At 53.5% G+C, this 26,014-nt stretch overlaps 10 protein-coding genes across 10 annotated transcripts; 6 read left to right on the top strand and 4 right to left on the bottom strand.

Moving 5' to 3' along the window:
* Positions 1-918: 918 nt before the first annotated feature.
* On the bottom strand, positions 919-3,672 carry bioDA (adenosylmethionine-8-amino-7-oxononanoate aminotransferase). The gene is made up of 5 exons (XM_024849258.1): positions 3,390-3,672; positions 3,240-3,339; positions 1,853-3,186; positions 1,212-1,801; positions 919-1,131 (listed from the first exon to the last, which is right to left on the bottom strand). Exons 1-5 carry the CDS (start codon positions 3,575-3,577, stop codon positions 959-961), a joined length of 2,385 nt encoding a protein of 794 aa, XP_024704672.1. The 5' UTR covers positions 3,578-3,672; the 3' UTR covers positions 919-958.
* A 189-nt stretch (positions 3,673-3,861) lies between these two features.
* Positions 3,862-5,646, top strand: P170DRAFT_456012 (aminotransferase class I/II-fold pyridoxal phosphate-dependent enzyme). Its single transcript, XM_024851589.1, has 3 exons — positions 3,862-4,999; positions 5,048-5,190; positions 5,240-5,646. Exons 1-3 carry the CDS (start codon positions 4,228-4,230, stop codon positions 5,567-5,569), a joined length of 1,245 nt encoding a protein of 414 aa, XP_024704671.1. The 5' UTR covers positions 3,862-4,227; the 3' UTR covers positions 5,570-5,646.
* A 628-nt stretch (positions 5,647-6,274) lies between these two features.
* P170DRAFT_182776 (uncharacterized protein) lies at positions 6,275-7,230 on the bottom strand. Its single transcript, XM_024842668.1, has 2 exons — positions 6,561-7,230; positions 6,275-6,471 (listed from the first exon to the last, which is right to left on the bottom strand). Exons 1-2 carry the CDS (start codon positions 7,041-7,043, stop codon positions 6,460-6,462), a joined length of 495 nt encoding a protein of 164 aa, XP_024704670.1. The 5' UTR covers positions 7,044-7,230; the 3' UTR covers positions 6,275-6,459.
* A 416-nt stretch (positions 7,231-7,646) lies between these two features.
* On the top strand, positions 7,647-8,982 carry P170DRAFT_358503 (NAD(P)/FAD-dependent oxidoreductase; the record flags this gene model as incomplete). The annotated part of the gene is made up of 2 exons (XM_024844298.1): positions 7,647-8,442; positions 8,495-8,982. The coding sequence occupies 2 exons, from the start codon at positions 7,647-7,649 to the stop codon at positions 8,980-8,982; spliced, it is 1,284 nt and encodes a 427-aa protein (XP_024704669.1).
* Positions 8,983-9,085: 103 nt separating this feature from the next.
* On the top strand, positions 9,086-11,691 carry P170DRAFT_182744 (uncharacterized protein). Its single transcript, XM_024842667.1, has 6 exons — positions 9,086-9,187; positions 9,413-9,665; positions 9,730-9,828; positions 9,886-10,182; positions 10,242-11,276; positions 11,339-11,691. The coding sequence occupies exons 2-6, from the start codon at positions 9,414-9,416 to the stop codon at positions 11,597-11,599; spliced, it is 1,944 nt and encodes a 647-aa protein (XP_024704668.1). The 5' UTR covers positions 9,086-9,187; position 9,413; the 3' UTR covers positions 11,600-11,691.
* A 717-nt stretch (positions 11,692-12,408) lies between these two features.
* P170DRAFT_358715 (MFS transporter) lies at positions 12,409-13,911 on the bottom strand (the record flags this gene model as incomplete). The annotated part of the gene is made up of 3 exons (XM_024844311.1): positions 12,409-13,226; positions 13,317-13,454; positions 13,524-13,911. 3 exons carry the CDS (start codon positions 13,909-13,911, stop codon positions 12,409-12,411), a joined length of 1,344 nt encoding a protein of 447 aa, XP_024704667.1.
* Positions 13,912-17,764: 3,853 nt separating this feature from the next.
* On the bottom strand, positions 17,765-18,871 carry P170DRAFT_358444 (arabinan endo-1,5-alpha-L-arabinosidase; the record flags this gene model as incomplete). Its single annotated transcript, XM_024844294.1, has 4 exons — positions 17,765-17,900; positions 17,951-18,036; positions 18,089-18,565; positions 18,623-18,871. The coding sequence occupies 4 exons, from the start codon at positions 18,869-18,871 to the stop codon at positions 17,765-17,767; spliced, it is 948 nt and encodes a 315-aa protein (XP_024704666.1).
* Positions 18,872-19,589: 718 nt separating this feature from the next.
* P170DRAFT_475660 (uncharacterized protein) lies at positions 19,590-20,183 on the top strand (the record flags this gene model as incomplete). The annotated part of the gene is made up of 2 exons (XM_024853282.1): positions 19,590-19,700; positions 19,785-20,183. The coding sequence occupies 2 exons, from the start codon at positions 19,590-19,592 to the stop codon at positions 20,181-20,183; spliced, it is 510 nt and encodes a 169-aa protein (XP_024704665.1).
* A 1,707-nt stretch (positions 20,184-21,890) lies between these two features.
* On the top strand, positions 21,891-23,907 carry P170DRAFT_426288 (putative very-long-chain acyl-CoA synthetase family protein (CefD1); the record flags this gene model as incomplete). Its single annotated transcript, XM_024847702.1, has 3 exons — positions 21,891-21,900; positions 21,970-23,434; positions 23,490-23,907. 3 exons carry the CDS (start codon positions 21,891-21,893, stop codon positions 23,905-23,907), a joined length of 1,893 nt encoding a protein of 630 aa, XP_024704664.1.
* Positions 23,908-24,103: 196 nt separating this feature from the next.
* On the top strand, positions 24,104-25,884 carry P170DRAFT_358662 (FAD-dependent oxidoreductase; the record flags this gene model as incomplete). Its single annotated transcript, XM_024844308.1, has 3 exons — positions 24,104-24,351; positions 24,399-25,662; positions 25,717-25,884. The coding sequence occupies 3 exons, from the start codon at positions 24,104-24,106 to the stop codon at positions 25,882-25,884; spliced, it is 1,680 nt and encodes a 559-aa protein (XP_024704663.1).
* Between the last annotated feature and the right edge of the window lie 130 nt (positions 25,885-26,014).

The following is a 26,014-nucleotide window of genomic DNA, read 5'->3' as shown; positions in this document are numbered from 1 at the left end:
GGCGGACATCAATCGGATTCAGGAATGACCGATCGAGGATGGGAAAAGCGATCACGTTGAGAGCGCGGGAGATCAATTCAACGGAGATCCTCAACTGGAGGAATGGCTGGTACCTGAAGCGTGGCCGGCCAAGACGCCGGGCCAAAGTCTGAGGTTGTGAGCGGCGTGCAGATCGGGAGAGCATTCAACACTATCGCGTCTCCACTGACTGCCGGGAGTTGAGAACCTGAGATGACCGGACCAAAGGAACTGATGCATCTGGAATAATCATGGAGTGGGTTACGGAGTACGGAGTAGGACTGAGGAGTTTGAAGAGGAAACAGCAAAACCAACCAAATGAACCAAACCAGCCAAATCAACCAAATCCACCAAACGAAGCAAAGTAAACAAAATAAACAAAAGAAACAAAAAATCAGATAAACACAGTGGGCGGCTGACTCATACTTTGTACGCCCTGTGATTGGCTGCCGAGACTCTCCTCGGGCTGCCGGTGAACGGGGCAGAGTGTTCCTGACTCTCTGGCATCCTGATTTTCTACTGCAACTCTCTGGGATTTCGCTTAATTGTGCGATTCTCAGATGACTTCCGATAAAGGGCTGGCGTGCCTGGTCCCTGCAACCATGAAATCATCAATCGTCCGATCGACACTCGATTGACGGAAATATTGTTCTTGGCTACGGAGAACTAGCCGCTAGAGGTTCCCGGTAAAGCAACGAAAATCGAGCCTACCGTTTAGCCGGAGGACCCCGCGCCCTGTGTCTACGATACCTACGCTGGTGTCCACGTCTTGGGCCGACAATAGCCTTCTTTCCTTATCGTCTCGCCGAGCGAGAACCGAACGATTCCATGAACCTATTCCCCACGCAGGGCCTCGGGCGATGGTTCCCGGGGATGAATATCTAGAACACGTCATATCGGTCTCTTGAATAAATCGTTATATTGTCTTGATTACGTGTCGTTAAATCAACGCCTCCCGCAAGATGGCTTCTACCTCGCCCAGTGTCTCGGGTTTCGAAGTCACGCTCGACATGAGATAAAGGACGTTGCCGAGAACTCTGGAATGCACGGCGAATGTCGGACCGCCGGCCGCCAGTCTCTCCTGAAGGCCTCGAGCTGCCGTTGACGTGTAGCCTGCGCGGTGGGGACGTCACATGTTAGCCGGCTGGGATCGGCCACAATCGAGCACGAAGATGGGGATTGTTTCGACTTACCTCCTCCGTGGAGATCTTTCAAGGAGATGCTCAGAACGGTTCCCACGGAAAACACCCCGTCCACGCTAGCTGCATGCGATAGATCGTGCACTAGCCGGTGAGACCACACGCTCCAGACCTCGGGGCACTTCCCGCCGCTGGATGTTTCGCGACCAACGGGCTCCGGTACACGCCAGTCCGCGCGGTACTCGTCCCAGGACCCACTGGTTTCCATCTTCATCATGGTCTGCAGGGAATCCACGGCCACTTGGCAGCCGACGGCGTGGGCAGTGTAGCTGTGTCCATGCAGCAGGGCATCACTCTTCTCCGGGCTCGAAAAGGCCTGGAAGATCTCCCGACTGGCCATTGTGGTGCAGAGCGGGATGAGTCCGCCGGTGAGAAGTTTGGCGTTGACTGCGATGTCGGCGTCGATGTTCAAGAAGGAGGCCGAAGATTTGCGGCCAAGACGGTAAAGCCCGGTGAAGACCTCGTCGAGGATGATCGGCAGGCCAGACCATGACGTCGCCGTCTGTGCTGCGCGGGTTGTAGACGCGAACAAGTCAGGGTGATCGCGGACAACGTCGGCAAGACAACGCTGGAAGAGAGGATCGCTGAGTTTGTTAGGCGACTGATCTTAGTCCCGGGGTATGATCGGGGCTTACCAAAATAGCATTCCTCCAGCACCCAGAATGACAGGCTCCATGATCAAAGAGCCAAGTTTCATTCCTTTGTCACGGACCAATGTCTCGATGGTACTCTTAATGTATTGCTTGTAGCGTTGCCCGGCATCCGATCGCACCCGTTCTTCAACGTCGAAAACGGCGTTCAGGGACGGAAGCTCCAGATCGGGACCCAGTGAATCGTTGAGCTCTGCTGGCATTTCGATCTTCCAAACACCCTGGGACATTTTTACCTGGGGGAAGTCAAACCAATATCCGCGGCCACGGTACCACTCGACCTTCTGGTTAAAGGTGGAGGGCTCTGAACAGTCCATCACACCGATGGTGTCGCCATGGTAGCTGCCTTTGAGCCCCAGGATGCTAATCTGCTCTTTGCTGGCATCCCATCCGTACCGGTCGCATGCCGCTCGCAGTCCCATCTTCACGGCCACCTCCATGCCCGTACTGCCATTGTCCGTGTAGAAAACCTTCTTGAGACGCGGGTTGTCAATTGACTGGATCAGTAACTCCGCCAGCGACAGCGCTGGTTCATGGATATTCCCGGGGAACATCACATGCCCATACCGTCCCGCGGCGTAAGCCGCCGACAAGGATAGATCGGGGTTGCCATGCCCTAAACCCTGCGTCCACCACGACGCAGAACCATCGAATGTGGCTTGAAGCTTACCTTCCTGGCCTGCCCCATCGCCCTTCGAGAATGTCTGGAAATAATCCCCGTAGGCGGAGTCAATTGGGGTGATATCCTTAGGGGCCATGCCATGATGCTGCGTGAACGGGTACCAAATGGTGTCATGCGCACGGCTGGCCATGGCCTCTAACCGATCAAGTCTCTCGGTGTTCTTGGCAGTCAACTGATCCAGGAGACCCTCGATGTCCGTAGTCTGCGCTACACGGCCGTAGTATGTGGCCATGGCTTCCTCATCTCGCGCTAAAGATTCGGCGTCCAGTGACGTCGGCTTGGAAGGAGGGGGAGTCAGCGGAACCAACGGAATGCTCTTTTTCTGAAAGTACGCATTCAGATATTCGTGGTTCTGGTAGTAATCGTCGCGGAACAGTAAGACGGAGTGGATATCGTAGCCTCGCAGCAACAGCGACTCATAGGCCGAGATCGACGAAGAAATTCCCCCAAGACGAGAATCCGCAATCAGCACGATAGGCAGACGGAGTGGTCGATACAGATCTGCCTGGGAGTTGCCATTGGGTCCTGGCGAGTGAACACCGCCCGCGGTCTCTACCAGCGCAAAGTTCACATCGCTGCCAGCCCAGCCGGAGAGAGTCTTGTGAACCGAGCTGATGATCTCATCATCCCGGGGGATCTAACAAAAGTGAGCATTCTGCCCGCTTTGATCCACGAGAGGGGCCATCATACCGTGGAATTCTTCTGCTGAGCCGCAATATGTGGGCTGACCGGTTCATCAAATTGGTAAAGACACTTAGTCGATACCCCAGCCGCGTAGCGTTGCATATGTCTACAATCCTTGTCAATAGACGAAATTTCTGCGCAGACAGGCCCACTTACCGGTCGTCCGCATCGTCCAATGCACCCGTCGAGACAGGTTTTAGGAATGCTGCTTTTCCCGGCGATTTCTGACGCTGGACGGCATTACACAGAATCGTCGAGACGATGGTCTTGCCTACGTCAGTGTTGGCGCCGTAGACCTGATGAGCGCGCAATGAACGCCAGAGGGCAGCTCCCACGGGGGCCATGGCCGTTCAGCTGGGACGGAATGAAATGGACGAGCAATCAGGAATTGGCAGGATGTTCAATGGTTTCTATTAGTAGTTAGTTGTACTCCGTCGCAGTCGCAGCAGGAGTATGGAACTAAGAATAGGAATCCGTCCGAGGGAAACCATGGCTGACCGAGGCTCATTGGGAGCCCGCCACGCCAGGCACTCAGGCAGCCAGCGCCTCCCCAACGGTCATTTTTTTTTTTTTTTTTTTTTTATTATTTTTGATTTTTTTTTTTTTCTTCTCTCTCTTCCCCGTTCCTGACGACGCTCCGCCGTGGGTCTCAATGTCTTTTCAACGCCCCCGACTAGATCACACTAGGGCCTCAGGGATAGCCGAAATGACCAAAATAAGCCACCACTGAACTGTGCCCTGCTGCTTCCTGTGCCGGCAACCGATCCACTCTGCTCATGTTCGACGTGAAAATCCCGGGCTCCACGTCCCGGTGTGATGGGTGGTGATAATGGCAGTGCCCCCCTCTGGACTGCAGCCGCTATGTTGGTTTCATCATTTTATGAAGTGTGCGTCTTCGATCATTTCCCTTTTCTTCTCCCGGTCGTGGAATGCCCCCTCGAGATCGTCCCTATTCCCCGCACCAACAATCCCCGCCGGCTAGTATAGTAAACAAATGGATCGTTCCTCGCCCAAGTGTTTACGTGAGTCATTGCGACAGGCTCTACGGCGCAGAGAGCTCAAGGCGGCTCGACGAAAACTCACTGTGCTGCCCCAATCGTCAGTAGACTTTTCATCCAATGACTTTCTATCGTTGTCCACGTCCTCGGCATATCGCAATCGTCTGCTAGAGCACCTCCGGCAAGCTCCTCCGTTGTATCCATTCGCCAGCGGAGGGTCACGGCTGTTGGACGGTAACTCCACCTATGCCGAGGACCTGGAGAACTTCATCGCCGAGTTCCACGGAGCGCCGAAAGGCCTTCTGTTTAACTCGGGATTCGACGCCAATGTCGGCGTGATGTCTTCCATTCCGCAGCCGGGGGATCTGATCGTGTATGATGAACTCATCCACGCCAGTGCCCGAGAAGGCATGCGTTTATCGCGAGCGGGAAAGCGGGTTCAATTCTCTCATAGCTCGCCTGAAAGCTTTGAGGAGGTGCTGCGGTCTCAGATTGAGAGCGACCCGTTGATTCAGGACGGGTCGCGCAATGTATTCATTGCCGTAGAATCCATCTACAGCATGGATGGGGACATTGCACCGATTCAAGAGTTTGTGCAGATCGTGGACCGACTGCTGACTTCTGGCAACGGATACTTCATCGTGGATGAAGCACATGCCACGGGGGCATTTGGCCCTCGGGGGGCTGGCGTTGTTCAGGATATGGGCCTGGAGGATCGCATGTTCATACGGGTGCATACATTTGGCAAGGCTTTAGCTAGCCATGGAGGTAAGCTACTGATGCCGCGTGATCGAGGATCAAGAGCTAACTTGTCAGCCATTGTACTCTGCTGCGCGGACACCCGAGACTACTTGATCAATTACGCACGGAGTTTGATCTACACCACTGCATTGGGATTTCCATTCCTCGCTTCCATCCGCACAGCCTACGAGCTTTTATCCGAAGGAGAGACCCAGCATGTAAGTCATAAATTGTGCCTGAAAGAGAAGATTGTCTAACATCTCCCAGCTCCAGGACAAGCTGCAAGAATTAATCCTGTATCTTCGCAACCGACTCCGAGAGCTCGACTCCTGGGACCCGTCGATCTTTGAGGTGGACCATTTCCCCAGCTCGCCGATATTCTCGCTGCGCAGTCCCCTGCCGCGTGAACTGGCCGCGGTATGCCAGCGCAGTGGATTCGTGGTGCGAGCCATCATGCCGCCCACCATTCCTGCCGGCAAGGAGCGCGTGCGGGTGTGTTTGCATGCTGGCAATACCATACAGGAGATTGACGGGCTCGTTCGGACGATCGAGTTTTGGTTAAATCAAACAACGGATAAAAAGGCTGCTCGACTGTGATATTAGAGGTTAAAATGGTTGTTGCTTGTATTCAGAATAGAGTATAAAAGTTCTCCAAATTGTATTAACTAAACTTGAATCAAAGAAAGCAAAGATAACTGAATGCTAGCACCTACGCTCCTCTTAAACATTTTCGCATATAGAATCAATAAACCCAGTCAACCCTACAAGTCGGACAAGTCGGCCAGGTCGGATGACTGTCTGCATACCGCAACGTATCAATCCACCGATGCAAGCACTCCTTATGATAATTCGTGCCGCAACCCGCCTTGCACCAGATCCACTGCCCGAAATCATACTCCGCCGAGAGAGTCCTGGATGGCTTGACGTCCTCTGTTACCTTTTCCTTCGCGGTCACTGCCCCACGGCCCTTCCCCTTCACCACCGTCTTGTGAGCATCGGATTGAGACGCAGCCGTGTATTCAACATTCACCACATCTACCGAGGGACTAAATACCTCCCAGCAGACCCCACAGGATCCCTGCACGGGGAGGTTCGGAAGGAGGTGGTTCGGATCTAGACCGTATAGCTTCGCAATGTCATCCCGGGAGAGGGGACGATGGGGATTCGTTTCCTTTTGCTTTTGCTCTTTCTCTTTCTCTTTCCGGGTCCCTGATGCTGGCTTCGATCGTCGAGAGGTCAGATGTAGACGAGAGAAGAGCGACGAGGCGCTTTTATCTCCCTTACTTCCATTTCCATCCTCCCCTCCACTTGCAATGTCATTCCCATCTTCTTTTCCGGAGCCAGAATTGCCACTGTGGTAAGACAACGTCGACTGCGAGGAAGCCAAACTAGCAGTCGACGGAGCCGTCAAAGTCTCCGCAGACCCCCCTGCCACGGTAGCGGTCTGGACATCACTTCTATCCTCTCCCTCGTCAGCCGCATGGCCATTACCAATCCCTCTCTCCCTCTCCGCAACCCCCATATCCCTCCAAACCCCCATCCCCTCCCAATAATACCTCTTCCCCGTCGTCCCCTTCACCGCCATAACCCTCTTCCACCAAATCCTCAGCAGATCCTGCACCTGGCCCTGGTCCCTTTCACAGAGCACCAACGGCGCCAACTGCTCCAAGCAGACGCGCAGCGGCGCATAATGCTGGAAAAGGGGCGCGCCCGTCTCGAGGACCTGCGCGGCGCGGGCCCTATTCGTGCTGCTGAGCAGGCCGGGGCAGTTACCCTGGTGGTGGCGACGCGGGGCGCAAGCGCCCGATTTGCATGTCCCGTTGCAGTAGGGGATATTGGATGGGTCGCAGCGGAGGAGTTGGGGGAGGGGAGGCGGTGGGGAGACGCGGATGTTTAGTTTGGGCATGGACATTTTGGTATGGACTGGTGCTGGTTGGCTGGGCTGGGCTGGTTTGTGATGTTGTTTTTCTGGTTCTTTTTTGGGGGAGGCTGTGGGGATTGGATTTGGGAGTGTATGTGTGTGGGCAAGGGAGAGCGTTGGGAAGAGGAGGGGAGATGGGATGATGTCCATGGAACGGAGGGGCTCTGGCGATGGGGTTTACGAGATGAGATGGCAGAGACATGGATGGGATCATGATGATGACTGCGGACTATTAATATAAGGTTGCGAGAGGAACGAGATATAAGGTTGGTTTACGAACCATGGATTCTGGGCGAGGCTATACTGGTGGAATTCATGGAAGGTTTCTGGACTATAAAAAGAACTTCCGTTTGACAGGTTACTTTTAGCTCTGCTCTAGGAAGGGCTGTTTTTCATACGATGGATCGATGGACTACTTTGGTTCAGAATGTCCAGATTGTATTGCTGACCATTGATTTGGAGCCTGAGGTTCTCTGCCAAAGGGGATGACGTCACTAATATAAGCCTGAGGGGTCAGGCATTCACATGCAGATGTCCGGTTCTACTCCTCCTTTGCCCCTCCATCTCTTCTGGATAATCAATCGGTCGGTCAATTCAAGCATTGGAAGATATACGGAGCTGCATTCAATCAGTATCTCATCAATAAACTATCCTCTTCATCCCAATTCTCACATAAACCGCAGATTCGTCGTTTCCCCACTCCTGACCAAACAACAACACCGTCAACACCATCAAAGCCCATTCAACCCAACAATGGAAGAAGACATCCTCATTGTCGGCGCCGGCATCTTCGGCGTAAGCACAGCCTACCATCTCGCTCTCCATGCCTCCAACCCCTCCCGCATCACGCTCCTTGACCGCGCCGCCGCTCCATCCTCCGTCGCCGCATCCACCGACATCAACAAGATCATCCGCGCAGACTACTCCAACCCGCTATACATGGACCTAGGCTTCGAAGCCATCGAAGCCTGGAAGAACCTCCCGTTTTTCCGCGATGCCGGAGTCTATCACCAAAGCGGGTGGATCGCCATGGACGAGAAGCACAGCGACGTGCCGACGCGCATCAGGGAGAACTTCCGCGCCAGCGGTCGCGAGGACGTCATTGAGGATTTGACAGAGGAGGAGGTGCGCAGAAGATGGAGCGTGCTTGCTCAGACGGATTGTGCGCCGTTTGGGTCTTATTATTATAATCCCTCGGCGGGGTGGGCTGATGCGGGAAAGGCGTTGCAAGTCATGGCACAGGAGACGGTTAAGCTTGGGGTTAATTATCAGGTGGGGGAGGCGAGGAGGGTAGTATGGGGAGATGGTCGGGTTGAGGGCGTTGGGACTGAGATGGGTCGCGTCTTTAGAGCTGACAAGGTTCTGCTGGCGACAGGAGCCTGGACGAGTCAATTGATGTCGTCGGTGGAAGATGAACTGGGATTATTGGAGGCTGAGCGAGTAGAGAGTCAGATCTCTGCTACCGGGGTTTCTGTTGCTCATTTCCAGCTGTCGGAGGCTGAGAAGGAGGTATATAGCCAGCTTCCGGTTTTCGTATATGGAGGGCTAGGTATGTGGGCGGTGATTATCTTCTGTTCAGAAGTCAGAGCTAATGGTCACAGGCGAGGTGATTCCCCCGACCGAGTCCGGGGTTCTCAAGTTCACCTTCTCGACTTCATTTAAAAACACCGTCCAGACTCCATCAGGCCATAAGATCTCGGTGCCATCGATCCAAAGCCAATGGGAAGTTCCGAAGAAGCTTCAAGAGAGTTCGATACCACAGATTCGTGCCAGAATTCCGCAAATCCTGGAAAACGACCGACGGCCTGATTACTACCGGCTTTGCTGGGACTCGATATCATCAGATCAGCATCCTCGCATCACCAGACATCCCGATTCAAAACTCTCAAATCTCTATCTTGCGGTCGGTGGTTCATTTCACTGCTATAAGTTCCTGCCTACCATTGGAAAATACGTAGTGAATGTCCTGAACGGAGTCACCAACGGGGCGCAGCAAGACGAGGCCTGGGTGTGGAAACAGTCTCAGAGAAGTGAGAGAGGAGTACATGAGTCGCTTGTTCCGAAAAATGAGCTCCAGGACTTTTCATGAATTTGACTAGGAACAACTGATGAAAAATGCCACTTACAAACAGTTCTCTGGGCTTGATGCTCAATTAGCACAGTTCAAATCGAATATTCAACTTTGACGCATACGAGGAAATTTCCCGTTAACAATCTAATAGATCGGAGACTTCCAGCAACCAGCGGGGTTTCCTGGTTTGCACCCTCTCGTTGCTGTTACATTTAAAGGCATGGTATGTTGTTCCTCTCGTTCATTCTTTGCCCTACCCATTTCTCCCCGTCTCATCTGCTCGATAAGAATCAATAAATCATTAACCAAATTCCTCTTTCCATTTCTCTTTTCTAAACCTTTGTGCCTCTGCTTATTTCCTAAACCCTTTGTTCCTCCTTCCTTGCGGTAGCGTGAATCACCTTTCATTGTTGCCTCTGATAACCGTCAACCTTTTCCCAACAAACAGTATGCGCAGAACACACTTCTACTGTAGCATATGCGGGGGGCCTCTCAAAAATGAAAACCTACGTGGGAGGACATCCGTTATTCTGAGGAATGAGAACGCGGTCTTAGGGTCAAAAGACGACACTTGTGATTGCAATGGTGCCGCGCAAGTTCCCAGGGGTCATACCTGTCAAGTCCACGAAAGCGTACACAGCTGGCGCTGTAACATTCTGAATGGATATGATGCATTTGTCCTGAGCGAAGACCAAATCCAGGTAAGCAATGCATTCCACGAAACAGCGAATAATGGATTGCTGATATCAGACTGGTGCCTGTCAGTGGTTGCGGCATGGGCGCATGATATGCGCTGAAACAGCGACGCTAAACTCTGAGCCAGGAGATGAGTGCCACGACCCTGGATATTTTGTTACCAGAGAAGTGAGTCGCCTTGAGTGTCGGGAAATGAGCAGAGTTAAGTTAATCATTTTTTCACAGGGTGAGTTCGACTACGACAGAGGGCTAACAACCAGAGACATTCCCGACAAAGTCGGGTTCCCTGTTCACGAGTCATGTTGGAACATCCTGAATACAGTGCAAAAATATGTCATATCCGATTTACGCAAAATCGACCTTCGGGAGCTCTTCTGTGACTTGACACGCAGTACTTATATCTATACAACTAACCCGTGTTTCATCGGTTCAAGCGAAACAGATCCCTGGTTTTGTGCTGCTTACTCTGATGCAGCACAATTTCAGTATGACGCGGAATGGGATCCTGTGAAAGCATACGAGGTGAGTTGCAACCCTGAAAAATCTTGCAGATGTTGATAATGGTCTGATTATTTGGATAGTGGCTTGTTGCCGACCCTTCGGTCATTGATTTTGAGTTGTTCGTTTCGGAGTGTTTCGGCATAGAGCACAATGGGATCAACGGGCTGATAATGACAAGCCTGGTATCGTCAGCGAACAGCGACCCGCTTGGGGTCTTGCCGACAGAAATATGCTGCACGATTCTCGAGCTACTCCCATCGAAGGACGTTTTCAGGTTGGCCGTCGCAAGCCCGACAGTGAAGTCGATTGCGACTCATATGCCAAGAGGTTTTTGGAAATCGCGGCTGCAGTCTGAAATGCCTTGGCTCCTACCAGTGTGGCCGGAGTTGAATCGGGCCCTCGACAATGCCACTCAACCGGTTCAATACAAGAAGCTTCTAAGGCACCTGAAGCAGCAATCTATCGAATGGCAGAAGCCCGAACGATTGTACGACGACTATTTCAATCAAGGGAAAAGGATTGGTCTTCAAAACCTCCGTAGAGTTTGGGAATGTTGTGAATCAATCCTGGAACGCGTGGAAGCGAATTGCGTCGTGGCTAGGGTTGAAAGAAATCGGGTCTCGCCGGAGCTCAGGTCGCGTACGTTCCAAGAAGTTGTTACGATACGCGAGTCCGAGGTGAGATATTGGTGGCAGTCGGAAGTTTTCTTCGTTCCGAAGATCGACCAGTCGCCTGAAGTATGCTACGTTACGGCCTATTTCCAACCAGACAGCGTAGCCATCGCTGGTATCGAATTTTCACTTTGCGGAGAAAGCTCTGGTCGGCTTCTCGGTAGCCGATCCCCCTCACTGCAAAGTGCTCCTTTTCCTTCCAGGACCAAAACCCGCGGTTTCGTGCTGTGCCTCGGTCCAGCATCGGATGCGTTCAATTCCAACCACCGGGATGTCATTTGTGGACTGGGTATCCTCACCGACGACAGCCCTTCTGAACCCCGCATCAAACTTGGCTCCTGGACTGGTAACGACGTAGTGCAAGTGTTCCGGATCGAAGGGCTGGATTCAATCCATCAGCGTTTGAAGAACCATAGCGTAGTCGGAATCAGTGGACACTTTGATGTGGGTTTCCCTCCCTGCCGCCCCCTGACTATATTCCTTTCTGATACGCTAACAAGCAACAGATTTACGGAATGGCTGGCTTCGGAATCATTGTCGCAGACCTTTCGGAAGGCGCGACAAACAGCAGAGCCAATGTGACTCCACCACCGTTCGGAAACAGTGAAATGTACTATAGGTGGCTAGTACACTATCCATCAAGACCCGGACAGTTCGTCGAGAAGACACATTTCCCCCCTCTTCGAAGACCTGCGACAGTTGCCCTATCCTACCTTAGAGGTAACTTGGACAGTGTTTGTAGACCTGAGCCGAAGGAACATCACTGAAATTATAGCGCATTTCGAGCTCATATCTCAGCAGATCTGTCGAAAGCTTGAGTTCACGTTTAGCGATGGAAGTCACCAGGTGGTATCTGGCGGCGAGTTTACCGACAGCGCATGGCTCGAGCAGTGCTCGGTGACCTTTAAGCAGGACGAGAAAGTCATCGGCGGCGAGCTTTTTCCAAGTAGCATGTGGCAAGACCAAAGGCTTCGTGTAAGTGCGCATGGATCACGACAGTATCTTTGGCATTTCAGGACTAACCTTGGAATTGCAGTTCTACACTAATTACAATCGCAGCCTACATCTCGGACGCGAATGTGATACGAGCCAGAGTAACCAGGAGCTGACGTGGAAATGCCCGGATGACGCATCCGTAGTTGGGCTGTATTTCCGCGTCAAGTATTCTCATCTCACCGACCTTCAACCGGTGCTGGGACGGAAGGTTTCTGAAATCGACTGAGCAGTGGAATGATGTTACTTAATCACCTGGGTGTGTTGTTTTCTCTCATTTGTTCATTTCAAGCAGCCCGAGGGTGCCTTTTCATAGCTCATGTACGTGATCAATCCAGATAGTTCAACCCTGCAAGATTGCAGCTAGTAGGCATAATACAACGCAGACTCATCGTTCATCTGACGAATCTTCCGATTATCCCGAATCAACCAGAACCTCATAATCCAAGCACAGGCTGCACAAGCCACCGAGAAAGCCGCACTCGACGACATGGCAATCGTATACCGGGGTTCATCAGACGACGGCCACAAATACTAGCCAAGGATTAACCCATCAAGTTCATCCAGCACCAGACAGGGATGTTCAACTCACCGGCGTCCAAATAAACGACACATTCGCAGTCGTATTCACAATCGCCAGCGCCGACGCCTTCTTCTCCTTCGTCTGCCCACACGTACTCGACACCCACCCCAGCACAATACTATTCACCGCATACGTGCCAATCGCAAACACGACCATCGCGAAATACCTCGCCCCGGTATTCAGCGTCGCGCAGCCCAGCACAAACCCGAAGATCGCAATCGCCTTGGCCACCGTAATATGCCAGGTGCGCTCATTATACTTGCCTGAACTCCACGACCAGCCCACCGAAATCAACCCAGCAATCAAATACGGTGGACACGTCAACACGAGCGTAATGGTCGTGTTAAAGCCCAACGTCTCGACCGCCGTGGGGAAGAAATTCTTAAACCCGTTCGCCGCAAGATGCATATGCTGCATGAACGCGAAGAGCCAGAGCCGCGGGTCCCTCGCCGCCTCTTTCAATCCCGCAAAGGTGCTGGACTGGACGCGGGCGCCGACAGTGTCGGCGAGGATGCGGGCGTGCGCGAGCTCGCGCTCTTCGGGCGTCAACCACCGCGTCTTCAGCGGGTCGTCGGGGAGGGTGAAGATGGAGAACACGGCCACCACGAAGGTCACGGCACCCTGGAGGATGAAGAGCCATTGCCAGCCAGTGATGCCGGCGAGGTCGTCCATGCCGTGAAAGATGCCGGCGGCGATGAGGCCGGCGAAGGCGGTGGCGAGGATGTTGCCGGTGTAGAGGATGGAGATGCGTGTGGCGATTTCTTTGCGCGTGTAGAAGATGGACAGCATGTAGAGAGCGCCGGGGTAGTAGGGGGCCTCTATTTGTTGTTAGGAGGGCGGAAAGGTCTAGCAGGACGAGGGATACCAAATCTGGTGAGGTAGGGCTTAGAGATGGGTAAGGGACATACCGGATACTCCGAGGAAGAATCGCACGAGAAGTAGGCCTTTGAAGTCTTTTGCTAACGCGGTCAAGGCACTCACGACGGCCCAGAGGGCCATGAAGCCGGCCATGTAGAGGGATGGCCGCACCCGAGTGAGGATCATATCTATATGCCTTAGACACGGCCATCAAAGACAACAACATCTCCAACGATCAAAGGAAAAAGAAAACATACTACTCGGCACCTGCCCCAACAAATACCCCACGAACAAAATCGACACGCAAGTCTGATACTGCGACGACGACAGCCCCAGGTCCTCTTCCAGATCATTCAACCGCGCCAGGGCAATCGCGTTCCGGTCGAGATAGTTCAACCAGTACATGACCCACAGCGTCGGCATGATCCAGATATCGAGTTTCCGCACCAGGCTGATCTCCACGGGGTCGGTTTTCTTCTGAGCGCCCGAGTAGTCCCCGCCGGCGCGGGAGAGGACGCCGGCCTCGTCGCGGGCCAGCTTCTTGTTGTTCTCTTCATCGATGGTGAATTCGCGGTGCAGCGTGTCGGGCTTGTCGTCTTCTGTGGTTGGGTCTGCGTTGGGGAATTTAGGCTTGTGGGTGGACATTGTCAGGAGATGGATAAGACACAAGAAGGAAAGGAGAGAAGAGTAGGAGAGAAGGATAGGAGATGAGAGTGATTCTGACTATCGAAGACCAGGAAACAGGGGGAGCATTTATACCCAATACCATCCCCTACCCCTACCCCAGACCAGCTCATCTCATCACATCCATAGCATGCCACGCAGCATGAAAGACCCCGACATCACGGAGAAACGCACCCCGCATCACAACCCCGGATCAGCACTCTCGCCCCCGTCAGATCCACAGCGGGGAGATGATGGAGCGCGAGATGACAGCTGCATCAGGATCCACGCGTCTGGGATCCTGATTAGGATGACTGGTCGATGGCCCATTCGCCTGTCCAACCTCCACTCCGTAAACGCCCGGACCAAGACCTCAGATTGACGGTCTCCAATCTCCAATAACCCTCGACGATAATATACCGCATACAAGACCACAAGAGAGCGCTACCCCCGAGAAAGAACAAGAAGACGCCCAGAGCGCCAACCCAGACTGCCAACGCGCCTTCTCCTCCTTCGCGGCGCCACGAGATGGACCAAGCCTGCTGTCTTACCGACCGCAGGAGACCAGGACTGCAAAGGAGGAGAGAGAAAAGAAGGAAGGAAGAAAGGATAAGAAAAGTGGTGTCAAACCAAGATGTCACGCCATATTGCACCTCTTGCGATGCGTTTCCAATCCAATACCGGGGTGGGATCACGCACGCCAGAAGTCAAATAAGCCCGCGCCAGTAGCTGCCATCCCATTACTATTGCCTATTACTTGAACTTCCTAGACATTACCCCAGACTCAATCCAGAGTCCACCTTCCAAGCTTTGCACAGCCTCCCCCATAGCCTTGGCGCAGCCTATCTAATCGTAACCGCCGTAGTCTCGGCCGTCCGAGTCCAGTTCCAAGTCCAAGCCCAGGTTACGCTGCATGCCAGTATCAGCAGCGCGCCAGCACTTCTTCCAGCTCTAGCTAGAGGGGAAGCTCCCAAGGACGGTGTGTCTCTTGGCGAGGACTTGGCGCATGGGGTAGGTCATCTCGTACTCTCCCTCCCTACCTCGAGTCCTTATCAAGGTCTTGGACAGGAAAAAGCAAACCAAACAAGACCCGACAAGCCCGCCACGCAACCGCCAACGTAGTAACCCTCTCCTAACAATAACTGAATACCCTACCATCGGGGCTGACGATCCCTCGGGATAAAAGTCTTGGGTGGTATGAGGCTTTCGACCACGCGGGTGCTGATTGGTCGGAGATGCGTATGCCCGATGGGTTTGGGGTTGCGGGCGGCGGAGATGACATGTCCGGGTGATAGATTAGGCGTCTTGGAAGGGGGGAGGGAATAGGTTTCTTGGGGAGGGAGGTCGGGGATGCCGATTTGCTTTGCTTTGGTTTGCTTTGGTTTGTCATTCTGGTCTTGGAGCTGGGGTTGGGTTTGTTGGGCTGGCTTGATTTGGTGTGCGACGTCATTCCATGTTTTCGTGCGTGTTGCTTGGGAGGTCTTTCCGCGGAGACTGATGATGCTGCTATAAGGGGAGAGTTTAAGAGGGTGGTGCTCAGATGGCCGATCAACATGAAGGCGTCTTGGGATGATGGATGTGTTGGCTGTGGTCTTGCGGTGTTTCCTTCTTTCGAACATGATGCTGGTTAAAGGATAATAAGTCTAATAGCCTCAGTGTCTGGACATAGTACTTAACACACTTTGAAACACCAATATGGAGGATTTAGTAATTGCACTCTGGAGAGGCTAGAAGCGGAACAATACCAAGATATATAGTCGTACTGCAATCCAGCTAAACACGTAGTAGTACGTCCAAGATGGCACCCATGATTGCAAACCAAGAATCTTATTCAAGCGGTCGAGATAGAAATTCCACCTGTCATCCTTGAGCCCTAGCCTTGGAGCATGAGTGCGTGGGTGAAGCAAGACTCCGTCACCTCGCGAGAAGCGCCAAGACAGTGACCGAAAGGAGCGGCCGGAGCATGCGCACCAATCAGAAGCGTCAGATAATGTGCGCTTTCCTATTCGGGACTCCCGAGCGGAATGAGTAATCAATAATGCCTGAGGCAGGAGTGAGGACCGGAGTGGAACAGCGCCAGGGCAATAATTCGTGTCTGCGGAGTAGGTTATAGATCATTGAAATTTAACTGCGGCACAGTCCAGATGCCAAACAAACTCCTCGCGTACCTAGACTGGAAGCTTGGAAAAGAGTCGACAATCAATGCCCAACCTGTAGGAAGCTGTGCTGCTTAAATGCTTCCATTGCATTTCGCACAAAGTACTCTTCTCTCCTGACGGTTCCGACACTGCTGATTGAGATTGTATTTGACACGGCAAGCGTGACATGAGAACAACCCCTCTGAGATTCATTCGGAAGGGAGAATGACGTAACTTCTAAATGGATATAGTATAGTAAGAAATATGAAGTTAAAGTATTGGACCCTGATATAACGAAAACCTAAGTCCGAAGTATACCACCAGAGCACGGAGTAATTCAGCGCCACATTTGAGAGACCTGGATAACTCAAAAAACAACGGATTGAGTCCAGTCCTAGTCAGTAGTAGTCCACTCCCTACTAAGACTACCATGTCGGGACAGCATTAGCATTCTAATCCACCAAGCCGTACACCCACAAGCCCGCAGAATAAAAGTACGCTTGAAAGTCGAGGAACATGAGGAATCATCTACTTAGACTAGAAATTGAAAAAGGCTCAATCCCAAAATAGCCCATGCTCCACCGTCCACCCCAACCCATAAAACCTACCTCGTCTAAAATAACCCATAACTCAAAGAACATGTATGCATCTCCACCACAAGGCAACAAAGATCTCCATCTCCCTAGCCTCGCCATTCAGCCCTACGCGTTATTTATCCAAATCCACAGTGCAGATGCAGCCACCTACGCTACGGCTGGCAAATACTCCGACATGCACAGACACTACCCAGTAGCCTACCCAGTCGCCTCACTACCTCCCTACATCAGCATCATCTCCACCCAAAAAACCCACCCAAGCTTTCCACAGTATGCATATACATATACCACCAGTAATTCCAAAATAGTTCGCCAATTAATATCCCGACCCAGCCCACACGTAATGCAACATGACAGCTCACGAACACGAACACCAGATAGATCCACGCATGACGTAAGAGCTCTTCTCCCTGCATATAGGGTCACCGAGAAGGCAGACGCAGATCAGATCAGATCAGAAGGTCTAGAAGGTCTGGACACTGCAGTGAGCACGACAGAGAGCAGGTTTCGATCAGCAATGACGAACGGCGATCCGCGACAACGCCACCGCGCTGACGCGTTGCGGGCATTTATTTCTATTCCGGGTTGCTGGCGAGATGCAGGTACCCGGCTGGATTGATATGTCAGATTGGATTGGTTGGTGGTTAGGAGATGTTTGCTTGTCTGTGGGAGGTTGGTTAGGAGCTCGGTTTGTATGTGAGTTTTCTGGCTACTGTCTATCTATCTATTCATCTCTCTATCGAGCCATCTAGCTAGGAGCGAGAAGGTTGTGGGAAAGTGGTAGAAGTTATGGTTGGTAGTTCTGTTTGAGAGTGGGAGTTCTGTGATAGTAGTAGCTGTCTATTGGTAGTAGGTATTTCTCTATGTGATAGTGTTAATCGAATGGAATAAACTTGGGGGTTCATTCAAAGCATCAATCCTATGTAACTGCGATATTTCTACTGGAAGTGCTAAAATGAAACCTATACCAGTAAATCTGTTCATGAATACCACAACAACAATACTACAATATACTGATGAAAGGTAAATTAACAAGCATATATTCAGTCAATAGGAATTAGAATATAGACCAAGCTATATACAAGGCTAACCACAACCAATCTACACGCTGGGCCATCCATCCGCCCACTTCAGCTGGTTCCACCCGAACTGGTACTTCTCCTTGGCCAGTCCGATGGTCTTGTCGGCGTAGTGGTAGTAGAGAACCAGACCGAGATCCTTGTCGTTGACGATTCCCCTATAGCACTATTAGCAACCTGACAGCCCAAGAAACATAGGGAAACTCACTGTCCACCAGGTCCGTAGACATTACCGTGACTTTCCAGGAGGGTGGTTCCGCCACTCTCCAGACACGACTTGCCCTGCTTATCGACCTATTCACCCATTAGCATCCATTCTCAACCCATCGCAAGCAAAAGAACATACAAAACCCCCCGTCCCACTCTCCGACCGACACACCACAACCCGATACTCATTCCCCGGCGCCGGCAAATTCGTCTCATACCCCGCCGCCTTACCCGCCGACCAGGTGAGGTAGTAATAGTCTCCGTGCTGGAACACAAACGCCGCTTCGATATTATGGTTCGCAGTGGCATTATACGCAATGTTAGTCGGCTCCTCGGAGCCCAGCTTCAGCGGCGACGCCATCGGCGCCTGGTACAGGTTGTGCCAGTAGGAGCCCCAGTTCATGTAGTCCTTGCCGTCGATCTGCACCCAGTTGGCGTCGATGGCGTTGTACGGCTTGTCTGCCGTCGAGGACAGCCCCGTCGAGCCGTGGTCGGTCCACGTGCCGACTTCCATGGACGGCGAGCTGGCGACGCCGATGACCGAGTTCTGGGACCCCAGCGTCGAGATCGAGTAGTACATGTAGTATTTTTCGTTCTCGTAGTGGACGTCGGGGGCCTGTATTGGGTCATTAGTTTGGGGTTGAGGGGATTGAGGGGTAGGGGAGGGGCATACCCAGAGGTTGTCGCTGCCGGCGTGGTCGACAGACGAGCCATTGGGCAATGCGTAGCCCACGTCGGTCCAGGGGCCTTTGATGGAATCGGCGCGGGCGATGTGCACGCCGCCGCCGGTGGCGAAGCGGAAGTACTTCCCATCGGAGACGCGCTGGTAGAGACCGGGATCGTGAGTCCAGCAGTCTCCGGAGCAGGCGCCGGGGTTGGAGTACGCGTTGGCCAGCGCCAGGAGGGGGAGGAGAGCGAGCATCTTGATGGGTATTAGAGAATTACGAAAGAGGAATTAAAAGAATAGAGAAAGAGAAGGAAGGAATGATGCTTGTCTACTGCAAACAGCTACCAGATGAGCGAGCAACAAGCCTCTTAAATACTTCTACATTCTGCTTCGAAACATTCTCGCTCCTCCATTCTCGGGCTGTCAATGCAGGAGATGGCTCTGGTTTCCGGCCGCATCGGTCACAAGCCTGAGAGAGCTTGCAGTAGATCATAGAGTGGGGGAGGGGAAAGTCAGAATTGAGAACTAAAAGAAAAAAGAAAATTCAAAAAAACGAAGCTAAAGAGTCAGGAGAGAATGCAGTAGTGGAGGGTGTCCGGACAAATTAGGGCTTCAGTCGGGACGGAAGCACCGCCAGGCACAGATCCACCCCGGTCGATAAGCGTGGAGAATGGAGAATGGAAGATGAAAGTAAGAAAGATGGACGCCCCTAGATGCATCCGGCAATTCTCCACCGGATCTAGCCCTTTTCATCGTCTTGTCGATTCTCTGTCGATACCTCCGTCCGTTATCGCAAATCTCAGGCCACGCTTGTTCCCCATCGTTGACGTGTCACGGCATGGCGTGCTTGCAGAAAGCCTTTCGGCAGACTATCCAGACCTTAATCGTCAGGGGAGACGGAGAATTATTGAGGTATTTTTGGGCTTATTGAATGATGGACCATTATTATCGTCTGACCGGAACCGTAAACACGATGATCAGCGCCGACCCGGACGATGACTCGCCCACCAGCAGAGTTCTACTAGTGGAGCAGATCCAGGACCAAGAGTTGGACATATCAGATGAAGGATGCAGTCCCTGCTCGGTCAGCGTGGATTTGAATTTTTAATTTTCCTCGCAACGCGATGTTTGCATCCTCGCAACCTCCTGGCATCTTGCATCTCGCTAGTGTCGGGCTGGGAATGTTTCGACTGCTCTTGGTAACGCCCATGTCGATCATCTGGCCAGTCCTGCGACCGTCTGGATGCATACACTTTTGCAGCGTGGGCAATCTACAGCGTCCGTTGAGGATGGTATGGTGAGCGATATCCTTGTCTACAGTCTACTACGCTGGATGTCGTTAGCTGCCATAACGCCAGACACACCATCGACCCTCCACAATGGCGTGCTGGCCGGTCGATTTAAAGATGCAAAACGACCGGGGTACAGACCGGATCGGACGAATCTATTGGAGGCGAATCCCGGCTTCATGCAGTGCGCGCTGACCAACGACGTCGCAAAGCTGCCCGACTGGCAGTGGAGCGCGCGGGCGAGTCGCCAGCGCCAGGACCCATTAATCGACCTTTAGTCCGGGCTAGTTCGATTCCCCACGACAAACAAGAGGCCATCGTCTGGCGTCTCCTCCTTGCAGCAGGGCCCCCTCAGCTTGGACCGGCCCATCCCAGATCGGGTCTTGTCGTTGGTGGCTGTGATCAAGCTCGCGGCCGCGTCCAAGGCAGACGGTTGAATGTGACCGACCGGCGCGACTGCGATCGGGCTTGGATGATGTCATGCTGGCCGTTCGGGTCGGGGTTTTTGTTCGTGGTTCCAATCATCTTCACCCCCTGGGATGCTGGTTGTCGAGGTCATGCCTGTCGGAGTCAAAGGTCACGGTGCCAGCCAGGCAGGACGAGCCCATCATGGGACTGGCGGGGGGAGAACAAGCACAAGCACAGGCACAAGCGCAGGCACAGGCACCGCGCACGAGATCGATTTCAATTTCAACTTCGGTGCTCCGGAGTCGTAGCGTCTGCACGTATCCCTATCCTATCCCCTCCGACACTGACGGGAATCCCCGAATGCGGACGAGGAGATGCGATCGGAATGAATGACTCGACGATGGCGGGGCAGACGACATGACTGCGGGGATCTCCAACATCAGATGGAATGTTCTTTGTCATGATGACTTCTTTGTCTAGATGTCGAATCACGTACTCCAGGGCGGAAGGCGAAAGGCTGGGGTTACACATCTCAGCCTCACGATCCGGTCTCCTCGCTTCTCGCTCTGCCGTGCTCGTGCTCCGTAGTTGAAAATCAAAATAATGACCAGGATGGATGACATCCCAGGCGAGCATCAGCGCATGGAGAGCCGGGGTAAAGCCCTAAACCTGGCGGACCAGTCCTAAAAAAGCACGTCATGAGGCACAAATGGGAGAAGATGACCTCACTTGCATTAGTCTGCCTTAGTCCGGCACTATGCAATATGGGTATGAGGACCAGTCAGGCAGGACGGGAAATGTAGACGGACTGGCCGCTGACATGGCACTGCAGACAGACCAACTGTCGGAGGATGAGGAGTTTATACTGGAAACATATAAAGACGAGGCTGTGGCCTGGTCGTGCTTGGCGTTGTTACTATTTGGATGTGCGGAGTGAATGCAGGGAGAAATCAGGGAATGGGAGGAAGGAAGGGCTGTGTCGGGTTGTTGGGCTGATTCTGTTGGTTGGGATTGTTATAACCATTGTGATTTAATTGTTACTGCTATTGTCGAGGGGAGTGTTGGCAGGGACGGTGTGAGATGCATGCGGTGGAGAAGGAAATACCAAGAGCTCGACGTGTCTCAACAGGACTGAGTTGGGCATACTCTGGCACGGACAAAGCAACAAGACGCCAGGACTATACAAGGTTTGAGCGTCGAGGTTACCAGAAAACCAGTCCCCGAACGAAGACCGAGACTGATAGATAATTGTATAGATCTGCGTAAATGCGAGGACTTCCACCTGACGATCTGAAACGACCCAACTAACCCTACCATGCGACAACTTCCACTCCCAGCGAACACTTCGATCCTCAGATCTACTATCTGAATGAATCCTAATAACCTCTGGCCGAACCTCGGTCCAGCGCCACGCCCCCCGCTTTTCCCCAGAGTTACGCACGGCGATCCCTGAGTAATCGCTCGGTGCAGAACGCAAAAATAACCGAGGATGGCGGTTATTCGGCTCTGCGCGGGTCTCAAAATGCGTGACCGCTGTCCGACGCTCCCGTCTGGACATTCAGACTGTAATCGCAATTATGGCTTTAGGTGAGTGAGACAGACGCGTCTCAGGCGTCGCAATTCCGGTCCAGGAGTCCACTTGCTAACCCCCCCCAGTCGCCGCATCGGTAGCAGGCGCGGCAACGGGTGCCGCATATCTTAATGCGAAGTTCCACATCACGAAAGATCTCTCGACCCTGTCGGCGCTGCGGCAGGGAGATCGGAACTATGCGACGGCCGCGGCGAAAGGGAAGGGCAATGTCTGGTTCCTGTTTGAGGATGTGGCAAGACGGCATCCGGACATGACCTGTATCTGGACGCGAGAGGCGCTGTATACTTGTCGCGGGGTCGTGACGCTGGCGGCGAGGTATGCGCAGTTTTTCCGGAGTAAGGGTGTGCAGAAGGGCGAGGTCGTGGCGTTCTATCTGCAGAACTCGGCGGATTTCTTGATCGCTTGGTTGGCGCTGCTGAGCATCGGGTGTGCGCCCGCGACGGTCAACTATAACCTCACTGGCGATGCGCTGGTGCATTGTTTGAAGATTAGCGGCGCCAGACTGTTCCTGGTGGATGAGGATGAGGGCTGCCAGGCACGGGTCGAGGAGTGCAAGACGAAGATTGACGAGCTGGGAATGGAGCGGGTGACGGTCGATGCGACGTTGGCGCAGACTCTCTCTTCGTTCCCAGCCACCGTCCCCGAGAAGGGAAAGCTGGCTCGCAACATGGCTGGTGAGTATCCGGCGATCCTGCTGTATACATCTGGTACTACTGGCATGCCCAAGGCCTGCGCATTCACTATGGCGCGACTCTATTCCGGCCTGACGTACCGACGCGGGTCTATCAACGACCGTACCGGGCCTGGAGGGGATCGCTGGTATAGTTGCATGCCGCTGTACCACGGAACATCGGCCATTGCGATGATGGTGAGTCTGGTGACGGGCGTGAGCGTGGCGCTGGGCAAGCGATTCAGCGTGCGACACTTCTGGCAGGACATTCATGACTCCGAGTCGACGGTGTTTGTCTACGTCGGTGAAGTGGCGCGCTATCTACTGGCAGCGCCGCCGTCGCCTCTGGATCGCGACCATCGCGTGCGCTGCATGTACGGCAACGGCCTGCGTCCGGACATCTGGGAGAAGTTCAGACAGCGCTTCGGCGTGGCCGAGGTGGGCGAGTTCTTCAACAGCACCGAGGGCGTCTTCGGCCTGTTCAATCACAATCGAGGGCCGTTCTCGGCTGGCAGCGTCGGCCACCACGGACTTCTTTTGAGACTGCTTCTACGCAATGTCTACGTGCCGGTGGCCATCGACCCCTATACGGGAGATGTGCTGCGCGACGAGAAGACCGGGTTTGCGGAGCGTCCGTCGCATGAGACCGGGGGTGAGATTCTGGTGAATATCCCCAACGAGGAGGCCTTCCAGGGATACTGGAAGAACCAAGACGCTACGAAGAAGAAGTATTTGCGAGATGTCTTCCGCAAGGGAGATCTGTATTATCGATCGGGAGATGCGCTGCGACGACAGTCCGACGGGCGATGGTATTTCCTCGACCGACTGGGCGATACGTTTCGCTGGAAGAGCGAGAATGTGTAAGTCTTCTGCATACAAATTTGCTCCTTCATGGAAAGATGTTAACAAGAGCAGCGCCACCGCCGAAGTCGCCGAAGTCCTGGGCCATTATCCTGGCATCCAAGAAGCCAACGTGTACGGCGTGTTGGTGCCTCATCACGAAGGACGCGCCGGCTGCGCAGCACTTCAGATCAGTCCCGAGGCGAAATCGAAATTTGACTATCGCGATCTTGCGAGCTATGCCCGCGCGAGACTCCCTAAGTACGCAGTGCCCGTCTTCCTGCGCATCGTGGAGAATCCGTCGCATATCCACAACCACAAGCAGAACAAGGTGCCACTGCGCGAAGAGGGCGTTGATCCGGAGAAGACAGGTCAGAAAGCGCCCGAGGGAGCAGAGGACCAGTTCTACTGGCTGCCTCCGGGCGAGGCGGAGTATAGGGAATTTAGGAAGGGCGATTGGGGAGGATTGGTGGATGGGAAGGCGCGGTTGTAGAGCATCTATACCTTAAACACAGCGTCTATCTGTTGATCGAACACGTCTTATTTCCTACTAGGCAGCAGATGACCTACTATTATTCTACGCGTAAAACCCTGAATTCGACCTATCACTAACAAACAACAGCATGGACGCTAGGATTAAAATCCCCGAGTCGCCAACAAGGCGACATTCCATCCCTTGTACACTCACCATGATTACCATCACCTCCATCTTGAGCATCCTTTTATTTACACCTTTCTTTACCTCGACGCCGCCAAAATGTCGATGTCGACCGGGGGACACGTGCTGGCCATCTCTGGAAACCTGGTCGCAATTCAACGACTCCATTTCCGGGCGTCTCGTGGCGACGATCCCTCTCGGCGCTCCCTGTCACGGCTCCAACTTCGACGGCTCACAATGTGCTCGACTTCGCGACGAATGGACCAGTCCTAAAATCCAGTAAGTCCTTTCTTTCTATGATATCGGTGCCATGTCTAATAGCCCAGCTATGAATCCTCCTCGTCCGTCATGGCGCCGTACTTCGCCAACGGCTCCTGCGACCCCTTCCACGCGCCTGGCACGCCCTGTACGCTGGACAACTACGTCGTCTACGCCGTTAACGTTAGCACCCCCGACCACGTCACCAAAACTCTGCAATTTGTCGCCAAACATAACATCCGCCTCGTCGTCCGCAACACGGGACATGATTATCTAGGCAAATCCACGGGCGCAGGGGCCCTGGGGCTCTGGATGCACCACCTCACCGACATTCAGATAAAAGACTATCGAGACCCATGGTACGCCGGGAAAGCCATCACGGTCGGCGCCGGGGTCATGGCCGTCGAGGCCTACTGGGCTGCAGACGCCCGGGGGCTGCAAGTCGTCGGCGGAGAGTGTCCGACCGTGGGAATCGCGGGCGGCTATACGCAGGGAGGGGGTCATTCGGCGTTATCATCGCGCCACGGGCTTGCAGCGGACCAGGTCCTGAGCTGGGAGGTGGTGACGGCGGACGGCGAGCTGGTGACTGCGACGCGCGAGCACCATTCCGATTTATACTGGGCGTTGAGTGGCGGTGGCGGAGGAACGTACGGCGTGGTCTGGTCGATGACGGCGAAGGCGTACCCCGATACGCCGGTGTCGGGGCTGAGTCTAACGTTCTCGCGGGAGGGCATTGATGCGGATTTATTCCATTATGCTGCGTCGCTGTTCTACGAGACTTTGCTGGACCTGGTCGACGCAGGCGCGATGTGCACCTGGGGCGTTGCGAATGAGTTGTTCAGGATCGACCCGCTTACCGCACCTGATATCCCCGTCGAGGAGCTGCTGCATCTCATCGAACCATTCACGGATGACTTGGAAGATCTGGGAATTGCGTATAACATGTCAGCCCGCCAGTTCCCTGGGTTCCTCGCCCAGTACCAGAGCATGATGCCGGAGGTACCCGTGGGCACACAGCAGATTGGCGGCTGGCTGGTGCCGCGCGACGTGGTCCAGGACAGCAGCGAGGAGTTCTCGGCCGCATGGCGCCGAATCGTCGAGGACGGAGCGTTTATTATCGGTGTCGGACTCAACGTGTCGAAGGCTGTCGTCGGGGACGTGGACAATGCTGTCTTGCCTGCGTGGCGGGATGCCTTGATTCATACTGCGATCTTGACCACTTGGGAAAGGGACGACAAGGAGAAGATGCGCGAACTGCAGAGGAAGATGACGGACGAGTATGTTCCAGAGTTGAGTCGATTGGCGCCAGACTCGGGGGCCTACATGAACGAGGTAAGTTTTCATGTTTTGGTCACAGTCTGATGAAGCTGACGTTAATGATACAAGGCGGATTTCCGGCAACCTGACTTTCAGAAAGCTTTCTACGGCGAGAACTATAATCGACTGCGAGAAATCAAAAAGAAGTACGACCCGAATGATCTATTCTTTGCGCCCACGGCCGTTGGTTCGGATGAGTGGACGGTGTCGGACGAGGGTCGGCTGTGTCGGGTTTAACGATCGATATTTTACTTCGAGTGACTTTAGGATGAAGGAGAGCAGAGAAAAGAATCCGTTCACATGAGTCGAAGTCTAATCGTCTGAATGCGCTGTAGAGATGATCTAATCGACTTAGTTCGAGATACCC

This window comes from Aspergillus steynii, assembly GCF_002849105.1.
Source record: "Aspergillus steynii IBT 23096 chromosome Unknown P170scaffold_4, whole genome shotgun sequence".
Taxonomy (NCBI): domain Eukaryota; kingdom Fungi; phylum Ascomycota; class Eurotiomycetes; order Eurotiales; family Aspergillaceae; genus Aspergillus; species Aspergillus steynii.
Note: the sequence above shows the minus strand (reverse complement) of the source record. Positions and strands in the feature narration are given on the sequence as shown.

Bases quoted from the DNA above. Each gene is read 5' to 3' on its own strand.
- bioDA (XM_024849258.1), bottom strand. From the start codon at position 3,577: ATGGCCCCCGTGGGAGCTGCCCTCTGGCGTTCATTGCGCGCTCATCAG. The intron at 3,340-3,389 runs GTAAGTGGGCCT...CAAGGATTGTAG, and splicing joins TTGGACGATGCGGACGACCG to ACATATGCAACGCTACGCGG. The intron at 3,187-3,239 runs GTATGATGGCCC...CACTTTTGTTAG, and splicing joins CTCAGCAGAAGAATTCCACG to ATCCCCCGGGATGATGAGAT.
- P170DRAFT_456012 (XM_024851589.1), top strand. From the start codon at position 4,228: ATGGATCGTTCCTCGCCCAAGTGTTTACGTGAGTCATTGCGACAGGCT. The intron at 5,000-5,047 runs GTAAGCTACTGA...CTAACTTGTCAG, and splicing joins GGCTTTAGCTAGCCATGGAG to CCATTGTACTCTGCTGCGCG. The intron at 5,191-5,239 runs GTAAGTCATAAA...AACATCTCCCAG, and splicing joins CCGAAGGAGAGACCCAGCAT to CTCCAGGACAAGCTGCAAGA.
- P170DRAFT_182776 (XM_024842668.1), bottom strand. From the start codon at position 7,043: ATGGACATCATCCCATCTCCCCTCCTCTTCCCAACGCTCTCCCTTGCC.
- P170DRAFT_182744 (XM_024842667.1), top strand. From the start codon at position 9,414: ATGCGCAGAACACACTTCTACTGTAGCATATGCGGGGGGCCTCTCAAA. The intron at 9,666-9,729 runs GTAAGCAATGCA...GGTGCCTGTCAG, and splicing joins TGAGCGAAGACCAAATCCAG to TGGTTGCGGCATGGGCGCAT. The intron at 10,183-10,241 runs GTGAGTTGCAAC...TTATTTGGATAG, and splicing joins ATCCTGTGAAAGCATACGAG to TGGCTTGTTGCCGACCCTTC.